This window comes from Helianthus annuus, chromosome 9 (assembly GCF_002127325.2).
Source record: "Helianthus annuus cultivar XRQ/B chromosome 9, HanXRQr2.0-SUNRISE, whole genome shotgun sequence".
NCBI classification, from domain to species: Eukaryota; Viridiplantae; Streptophyta; class Magnoliopsida; order Asterales; family Asteraceae; genus Helianthus; species Helianthus annuus.
In genome coordinates, this window is record NC_035441.2 from 29,158,483 (window position 1) to 29,169,073 (window position 10,591).

Genomic DNA, 10,591 nt, shown 5'->3' on the forward strand with positions numbered 1-10,591 from the left:
TCATCTCAAGGAACAACTCTAGGTTTGTGTACTTCTGTAAGCCGATCAAGCTTCTTTGCATGGTGCTGGTGTGATCTTGAACCTGAACCGTTAATTATTGTTATGGTGTTTTGAGTTATGTACGGCGGAGGTTCTTGGTGGCCCGGGGTGCCTCGGACCCACTAATTTTTCGCTAGTAGTTTTGATTTCACCAGAAAAAAATTTGTAGTGTAAAATATTGGATTTTTAAGAGTTCGGCCATATGGTTTTAGATTTTGAGAGTTTGGCCCCACATATTTTTCTTTCAAGCTCCGCCGTTGGTTATGTAGATGTTTGTTGTACTGTTGGTTGATTTTTGGACCTTTTATTTCGTGTTTTGTTGGGGTTATAGAGCTGCCCATGTACGCTACTCTAGTAGTGGCATATGTATTTAATTGTAACATAAATGTAATGTATTATGAGATTTAATAGACATCAAAATAACAGCATGAAGTGTGTAAGAGAGAATCAAATTTGGTCAATACCTTTGGGAAAAGCTATATACACAACAGTTAAGACGTTCATCTTGTTTCTTTGTCCATGCATCTTCCCCGACATAAACTTCACCTTTGTAGTAGCAAGTCCAAGATTTATAATCAAGATATCCAGAACCCGATATCGAGGTCGAGTTACAAGAAGATAAATGATCAATTAGGCATGTAAACTAGGCGAGTCGCTCGTACTCTACTCTAGATCGAGTAAGATATTTAAAGAACCTTTATGAGTTCAGAAAACACAACAAACTCCATTAGAGCCATTGATTTAATATAATTAATGACTATGATTAAATTTGGATCCAAACATGTTACTTGATGAACTCTTTATTTTATTAAAGAGTACAAGTGTAAAATGACATTAGGTGTCTCTTTCTAGGTAAAGTAAAAAGAATATGAGTGTAAAATGACTCTGGGTGACTCTTTCTAGATAAAGCAAAAAGAATAAGGGTCATATCAAATTCAAAAAAGTTTGAAATTGAAAAGTAAAACCTAACCGGTAGAGACGAGATTGGTATCATATCGGTACCGTACCGGTGTCGCTACCGCATTTATCGAGATACTGAAATTAGGAAAAGTGGATACCGAATACCGTATGGAATATATGAGTTCGGTACCGTTTAACTGTATTGGTACCACTTTGTTGTTTTCTATTGTTTAATATAAAAAATATCATGTCCCCATCCATCCTTCAAAGGCAATTAGTAAACTATACAAACCAAAAAAGATAAATTTATCATATCTGTAGTTTACATCTCTTTTTTCTAACCTAAGGAGAGGATCAAATAAAAGTTTATTTTGGCTAGAAATGATAGGAAACAATAGGATTATGACTTGTGGCAAAATTTAAAATAAAGAGGAATTTTAGTCGACTTAATCCAATCTTCTTCCTTCTTTTCTCTCTGTAACTTCAAAACCCACCATCTTCAACCTTTTCTTCATTTCCTATCTCAATAATCACTACATTATAGTGCGATTTTCCTCATCAATCAATGATTCAAACACCCAATCAACGTGTTCTTCAAATTTTTTGAAGAAATCGAGTTTAATTTCATACAATATCTTATTTTTTTCTTTTTCCCGTGAATTTGAAGCGAATCACTCGATTCATTCGATTCGATCGCTGATAAGCGTTTCTAACATTCAAATTTCGTCAATTGTTTAAGAAATCTGAAGAAATCGACTTTGATCTATGTAAGAAATTTTTGAATTGCATTTTTACGTTCTTGGTTTTTGAATTGAGTCATTGCATTTTACAAAGTAATGAAAAACACCGTTTTTTTTTTTTTGTATTTTCAGTCCATTGTGTTTTAGAAACAACACATTTTATTGTGTTTATAGTTCCATCTATGAACATGATCTTTATATTCTCGACATGAGCCAGGCAATTACAACGTCTGCACAAGTCACTTGTTTTGTCTCAAAAGCCACAGAAAAGGAGTCTATATCTTGGCACAGAAGAATGGGACACATTCACTTGAGAAAGATGAACCATTTGGTGAAAAATAATCTTGTGAATGGTGTGCCTGTAAGAAGTTTTCATTTGCAAGATATCTGTGTCTCGTGCCAAAAGGGGAAGCAAACGAAGAAGTCTCACCCTTTGAAGAAAATCAACACTGTCAGCATGCCTCTTGAACGTCTTCACATGGACCTTTTTGGACCTATGAAGCACAAGACAACGTTTGGTGATGCCTATTGTTTAGTAGTTACTGATGACTACTCTAGATTTTCTTGGGTATCTTTTATGGCACACAAGAGTGAAACTCCTGGCATCCTCAAGGATCTTCTTACAATGTTGGAGAATCTCTATACGTTGAAAGTGAAAAGGATCCGAAGCGACAATGGAACTGAATTCAAGAATCAAGTTATGGATGAGTTTTGTACTTCTAAAGGCATTCTTCATGAGTACAGTTCTCGTTATACTCCACAACAAAATGGTGTCGCTGAGAGGAAGAATCGGACGATTATAGAAACTGCAAGAACAATGTTAGTAGAGTCGGAACTCCCTATCCAATTCTGGGGAGAGGCTGTATCGGCTGCTTGCTACACGTTAAACAGAGTTCTTACAGTAAAGAGACATGGCAAGACTTGCTTCGAACTCCTTCAGAAAAGGAAACCGGATCTTTCTTACCTTGAACCGTTTGGTGCTCCATGTACTATGATTGAACCGGATGGAAAGTTTGGTGCACGAGCTATCGAGGGTTTCTTCCTTGGATATGCTACTCCGAATTTTCGTGTTTGGAATCTAGCTACCAAAAAGATTGAGCTATGGAGCGAAGTTAGGGTTCAAAGGTACACGAGTCCTGTTAGGGCTTCGGGTGATCCGTGGATGTTCGATTACGATGGGCTATTTGACTCCTTCAATCTGCCAACCTTTGACGAAGAATCAGCAGCGGCTCGGATGTTGTTGGAAAGTGACAACGCTGCTGTCTCGCCATTGGTTAGACCTATTGTTGTTGACCCTCAAGCTTCTTCGTCAGTCAACAATATGGTTCAAAATGAGGTTTATGAAGATGCTGCTGATTATAATGACTCTTCTGAAGATGATGAATATCATGATGCAGCCGAAGGATCTTCAGCTCCAGCTGCTCCTGTTCAAGGTGCCTCTGGTGATACACCTCATACGCAGAATATAGATATTGCTGAAGGGAATGCATCCACCTCTACCCACATTCCAGGTGTGGAGCTGGTTGTTGATCTTAATCTGAATAATTTGGGTATCAATGCTCATGTGCCAGATAATCCTGAAATGAGGATTCACGATACCCATCCCCAGCAGAATATCATAGGAGGTGTCCATCGCGGTGTGCAGACGCGTAATCAGCTGAGAAACAACCGGAATGCTGGTTTGTATTCAGCTATAAGAGAATCTGGTCAACAAAATGACTGGTCCTTCGCGTGTTACGTGTCACAAGAAGAACCAAAGTCGTGGAAAGAAGCATTGAAAGACAGTGCTTGGGTTGAAGCCATGCATGAAGAATTACAGCAATTTCACAAGCTTGGAGTTTGGAAGCTTGTTGAAAAGCCTGAGAACTACAAGAAGATTGGCACTCGATGGGTCTTCAAATGCAAGAAAGACGACCGTGGAGTGGTTATTCGGAACAAAGCTCGTTTAGTCGTTCAAGGTTTTCGTCAGATTGAGGGGATCGACTACAACGAAGTCTATGCACCTGTTGCACGTCTGGAAGCTATTCGGATCTTTCTGGCTTATGCCTCATTCAAAGGATTCAAGGTTTACCAGATGGATGTCAAAAGTGCATTTCTACATGGTGTGGTTGAAGAAGAGGTATATGTCGAACAGCCTCCAGGTTTTGAAGATCCTGTTCATCCCGATAGGGTTTGGTTGCTCAACAAAGCTCTCTATGGTCTTCATCAAGCGCCACGAGCTTGGTATGCAACCTTATCTACATATCTGCTGGAGAACGGTTTTCGAAGAGGCCTTATCGATTGTACTCTCTTCATCAAAGAACAAGATGGAGATCTTCTTCTGGTACAGGTATATGTTGATGATATTATTTTTGGTTCTACTAATGATGTTTTGTGTAGGAATTTCGAGCGCATTATGCAGGATAAATTCGAGATGAGTGCTATGGGGGAAATGAATTTCTTCTTGGGCCTACAAGTGCAACAAACGGAGTCTGGGATATTCATCCATCAGACTAAATATGTTGGAGACATCTTGAGCCGGTTCCAGATGTCCGATGCAACGCCCATTGGTACCCCATTGCCAACTAATCACGGAATAACTCCTGACTTGAAGGGTGAACCTGTTAGCCCTTCATACTATCGCGCGATGATCGGATCCCTTATGTACCTCACAGCATCAAGGCCAGATATAATGTACCCAACGTGCCTACTTGCCAGATATCAAGTTAATCCGAAGGCCTCACATCTTGCAGCTGTCAAAAGGATTTTTCGTTATTTGAAGGCTTACCCCGACACCGGTCTGTGGTATCCTAGGGATAATAACTTTGAATTGGTAGCTTTCAGTGATTCTGATTTTGGCGGATGCAAAATCGACGGTAAATCCACAACGGCTGGATGTCAGTTCTTAGGAAATCGCCTAGTCACATGGCAGTGCAAGAAGCAGACGTGTGTCGCTACATCAACATGCGAAGCTGAATACATTGCTGCCTCAAGTTGTTGCTCACAAGTTCTTTGGATCCAACAACAATTGCGGGACTACGGTTTTGAATTCCTAACTACTCCTATTTACGTTGATAATTCTGCTGCTTTAGATATCACTAAAAATCCTGTGCAGCATTCAAAGACCAAACACATCGAAATCAAATATCACTTCATACGTGATTGCTTTGAGAAAAGGCTAATCGATGTTGTTAAGGTCCACACCGATGACCAACGTGCCGACTTATTTACCAAAGCTTTTGACAAATCTAGATTTGACTTCTTATTATTGGTAAACGGCATTAAGGTCAAGCAAGCGTAAACCAACATCGGAAAATCATTTTTTTTTGTAAATATCTTTGTGTGTTTTTAAATTTCTCTTAGTTTATTGATTTTAGGGGGAGTAAATCCAAAAATCGGAAAATCCAAAAACATCGAAAAATTTCAAAAACACAAAAACAATAGAAAAACAAAAATGAGTTTCCTGGAGAGCAAAAGAGAAAATGATAGTACATCAGTGGTCTATCCAAACCTCTTTAAACCTTAAATGCAAAACGATAAACAGCTCTATATAAGATGTATCGGTAGGCTCACAATCATTTTAAAGTGTGCAGGGTAATATAAATCTAAATCGACTGAAGATCAGGTGGGAACCATTCATTGGCATATGGTCTTAGTACCGAAATTTCGTTTGAGAGATTGCCGAGGTTCTGAGATATTCGGTCTTTATGCTGCTTATCATCTGGGTATCATGGTTGTATCTTTTACCGAAAAATAACGGGGACGCAAGTCTAGATCTTCCATGATACTATACATACGTGTACATATTACATAGTGCATTCGACCTCAATAAGTGATAAACAATCACATGTCCAACTCAAATAAGTGATAAAATATCACATTTATCCGGGTGTCAAGTTCGTCTCTCTGCTGTACGAAAGTACTGACCTGTTCACGGACTTGCACCTGTGCCCTCATGCATATGAAAATCAAGTTCCTCATCAATAAGTGATTATATCACATAGGGCTTGTTTTCAAATCAAAATAAGTGAGTATCTCACAGTTTATACGGTCAAACAGATGATAATCGGTATACTCACCGGTAAGATGAACTCTCGTACATACCTTGATACGGGAATGTGTCGTGATGTGGATGAACACCGGTCGGTAAGTATAAATCATACCTTAACGTATCCCCTCTCCATGATTACATCTGATAAGTTGAGTTTAAGTGGACAACAATACCGATAATTGTTATAGGATGCTTATCTTAATGTTAACTAACTGAACAACAAGAGTGTTTTGGCATGACCGTACACTGATATGATTCTCTTACCCTCGAAACTCGCAAAAAGAATGTTTGTATATATTTATTTACTGCTTAACTTTTATTGTTTTTCTTTTAAACAGTTTCGTCGTTTGGTGCATATCAGCACGACATTAGCGGTGATGTCGTTTGATAACCCTCAAAAGATTTTAACTTGTTGTCTTTTAATTTGAAAAATACCAAAAAGATTTTAGGCTTGTTTTAATATAAACTTTATAAAAGCCAAAAAGATTTTCTTTCTACTTTATTTTCGATCGTACGATGTTGGAACTCGAGTCTTCGTTGCCTGAAACCTGAACGAAAACCGAATTGACTAAATCTTCATAAACGGTCGAAATTTGCAAGTTTTGAAAGTTAAACTAAAATTGACAAATTTATTAAACTTTCAAACTGTCGGACGGTGTTTGATTGTGACATGGTCATCCGTGTGTCACTTGTTTATGATTAACTATATTCCAAGCAGTTGTTCTCATTACGCGTTTAGATTTCTTGCATGTGCAGATTCTAAAGGCTAGGAGAACATGGTCGATGACAAGCTTCGGGATGAAGACACAACGTGAAGACACTCAACTGATGAAGATGATCGAGTTGCCGCTGGCCATCATCAACACCACAAGGATCTCACTTCATAAAGATCAAGTCATTCACGAGCATAACTCAAGGGGGAGCTTATGTTAAGGGGGAGTTTGTCAACACACTTCCTACATGATACGGGTAGTTTGTTGATACACTCTCTGCTTTCAAGGCGTGAAGACTTTGAAGATCCTCCGACATTGAAGACTTGAAAGGACATCAGAGTTTTGGTAACTCAAAGACCAAAGACCGTCGAAGTTCGAGACGAGTCTACAACTTTAGAAGATAAAGACAAAGCTACAGCCAAGGGGGAGTTTGTTGGTGCACTTGTGTCTGTACTTTGTCTGTATTCGGTCTGTATATAAACGATGTCCAAACTTAGTCTGTAAGTTGACCAAGTCAACTATCCTCCTAGTCTGACTTGGTCAATCTGTTTGTAATATGCTAGTCTGAATCGAAGGATAGCCTCGAAGGATACTGTCGATCCTTCGAGGTAATCGAAAGATATGCTTCGAATTGTTGGACCTCGAAGGATCATCCTTCGAGGTCATTGCTGATCATTCGAACATGTTGTCATCGATAGATGATCCTTCGGATCATCTATCGGATCCTTCGACCAGACCTGCTGTGTATGGGTATAAATACCCATGTAGTGTGTTGTGTTCATTTAAGACAGAAGGAGACACCAAGAGAGAGCATATCCGAGAGATAGAGAGGATACTCTGCTGAAAACACACACACATACACTTTGAGAGTTTGCAAACTGATTGTAAACATTGTGCTTGTAACCGGAAACTTTCTACGCATTAATACAAGTGGTGTTAATCGTTGAATCTTGTGTGTTCTTGTGTTTGTTCTTGCATCATCCCGGTTTGCTCGCTAGCTTGGATTCCGCACTCGCTAGTGAGTTTGTATAACAAGGTTTAGGTTTGTTCTCGATCCTCCGAGAAAAGGGACCTACAATTACGTTTTAGGTAAAACACATTTTATGTGTTTTTAGTCTATTGCGTTTTAGAAAAAAACACTTTCTTTTGTGTTCTTATCTACTGCGTTTTTGGAAAACACATTTTTAGGTGTTTTTTGGCCCAATGCCTTCTTGAAAAACACATTTTGAAGTGTTTTTATTCCATTGCATTTTAGGTAAAACACATTTTTATGTGTTTTTAGTCCATAGTTTTTAGAAAGAACACTTTCTTTTGTGTTTTTAGGCCATTGCATTTTTGAAAGAAAAAAACATTTTTATGTGTTTTTTGGTCTATTGGGTTTTTCAAAAACACATTTTGAAGTGTATTTAGTCCATTGCGTTTTAGGTAAAACACATTTTTATGTGTTTTGCAGTCCATTATGTTTTAGAAAGAACACTTTCATTTGTGTTTTTAGGCTATTGCATTTTAGAAAAAAAAAACACATTTTTATGTGTTTATTGGTCCATTGCGTTTTAAAAAACACATTTTAAGTGTTTTTAGTCTATTGCGTTTTAGGTAAAAAAACATTTTCATGTGTTTTCAGTCCATTGCGTTTTAGAAAAAAAAAACACTTTCTTTTGGGTTTTTAGGCCTTTGCGTTATAGAAATAAGACATTTCTTTGTGTTTTCTAGCTATTACGTTTTAGAAATAAGACATTTTTTTGTGTTTTTGGTCCATTGCGTTTAAAAAAAATCATTTTTACACTTTTTGTCTATTCTGTTTTACGCAATTGGGTTTTCGAAAAAAATTCGAAAATGTAGCAAATGCATACTCGTTTTAAAGATAAAAAACGCTCATTTTTTGGTGCAATTTTTGTAAAAAAAAAAATAAGGCCGTATCAAAGAGTTATTAACGTTTAAAAAATAGAGGGAATTGGAGGAGAGAGAAACTATTGCCCTAGATTGACTGGAATGCCCCTACATAAACTCACGCGCCTCCTTTTTTCTTCAATTTCACCCATTTAATCTTAGCCCTTGATTAAATCGATTGATGGTCAAGATTACTTCCTAGCCTTCCTAGCCAAAAAAACTTATATCATGACCCATATAAAAGTCAATTATTCAATATCTCTATAAAAGAGTTAATTACCCGGATCAATTTGGTTACAATAGTATACATTCAATAAATAGGCACTAAGTGGGTGTTTAAGTGCAAACGAGATGACCGAGGGATTGTGACGAGAAATAAGGCTCGGTTAGTAGTTAAGGGGTTCAATTAGCAAGAAGAGAATAATTATAATGAAGTGTTTGCACCAGTGGCAAGGTTGGAGGCAACTTGTTTGTTCCTAGCCTTCACATCATTCATGGGCTTCAAAGTTTACCAACTAGATGTGAAGAGTGTGTTTCTTTATGGGAAAGTCCAAGAAGTGGTGTAGTCTCACAACGAGATGGGTTTGTTGATCTAGACTATCCAGATCAAGTGTACAAAATGGATAAGGCTTTGTATGGATTACATCAAGCTCCCATGGAGTGGTATGAGACACTGTTAACACATCTGTTAAATAATGGTTATGAAAGAGGTCAGATTGGCAGTACACTATTCATTAAGTTAAAGAATGAAGATTTTCTACTGGTACAGGTATATGTAGATGATATAATCTTTGGGTCATCTGATGAGGTCATGTGTCATGAGTTCGAGCAGGTGATGAAGAGCAAGTTTGAAATGAGTGCTATGGGTGAGATATCCTACTTTCTAGGATTACAAGTTGACTAGAAGAAGGATGGGATGTTTATACATCAAACAAAGTGCTACTTTTAGCACACCTATGTGCAAGAATCACAATATTGGCTCAGATCATGAAAGTTTGGAAGATGTTGATCCAACTTAGTATAGGGCAATGATTGGTTCTCTAATGTACTTAACTGCTTCAAGATCAGACATCATGTTTGTCGTATGTCTATGTGATAGATATAAGGCGAATCCAAAAGAGTCACACATGAAAGCGGTGAAGCATATTCTTCGTTACTTGAAGGGGAAACCTAAACTTGGGCTATGGTATCCAACTGATAGTGATTTAACGTTTGTTGCTTACACTGATTCAAACTTTGGAGGATGCAAGTCTACCAGAAAGTCTACCATATGTGGTTGTCAATTCTTGGGAGGGAGGATTGTGTCTTGGCAATGCAAGAAGCAATCTTGTATGTCTACCTCTACGTCTGAAGTTGAATACATTGATGCGGGTAGCTGTTGCTCTCAGGTTCTCTAGATACAACAGCAGATGCACGATTACGATTTGGATTTAGCTCATACTCCTATTATGATAGACAATAATGGGACTAATTCAATCACAAACAATCCCGTAAAGCACAATTAAACTAAACATATTGATATTTGTCACCATTTTATACAGTGTGCTGAAAAGAAACTAATTGAACTTCATCGAGTCGACACACTAGATAACCTGGCAGATCTTTACACTAAAGATTTTGACACGGCTCGTTTTGAACATTTAGTCGAACTCAACGGGATGAAGAATCCTGAATAACCAGTTTTCATAAGAATTTTGTAAATATTTTATTGCTTTCTTAAAAATCAAAAATTAAAAAAATAGAAAAGCATAAAAATCCAAAAACATTGAAAATGAATAATATACAAAAATAGTACATCGGCAAGTTAGACTGTCACACTGAAATTGAAATTAAATTGCTTAAGTGTGATAGCAGCTTCATCATATGATGTACTAGTAGGCAAAAAGCATGAAATAATCAACTTACTAATGTGATATATGTCACACCCCCAAAATACACCATGCGGAGTATCATCGCTTGGAGGCGTGACATGACCATGATCAAGCCACCAATCATATTGAACAACGTAATTAAGTAATTAAAACCCACCACAATACAATTGGTGACCAAAAGGAAGTTAACCAAGTTCAATTTAAACAGCGGAAGCATATGACGTAAAACCAAAACATAAGTTAGTAGTTCATAAGTTTAAAGACCCAAAACATAAGTTTCATAAGTTCATAAAGTTTATTTATTGAGTACGGAACATAACAGTTCGCATCCCACAACGACCTCCTCCGTGTGCAAGCCTCTATGCATCTAGCGACCTGCAAAGCATGTAACAACAGGTCAACAAAAAA

At 37.6% G+C, this 10,591-nt stretch overlaps 1 protein-coding gene across 1 annotated transcript; it reads left to right on the forward strand.

Annotated features, from left to right (window-relative positions):
* The first annotated feature begins 9,439 nt into the window (after positions 1 to 9,439).
* LOC110875413 (uncharacterized mitochondrial protein AtMg00810-like) lies at positions 9,440 to 9,988 on the forward strand. Its single transcript, XM_022123610.1, has 2 exons — positions 9,440 to 9,700; positions 9,854 to 9,988. Exons 1-2 carry the CDS (start codon positions 9,440 to 9,442, stop codon positions 9,986 to 9,988), a joined length of 396 nt encoding a protein of 131 aa, XP_021979302.1.
* Positions 9,989 to 10,591: the final 603 nt, after the last annotated feature.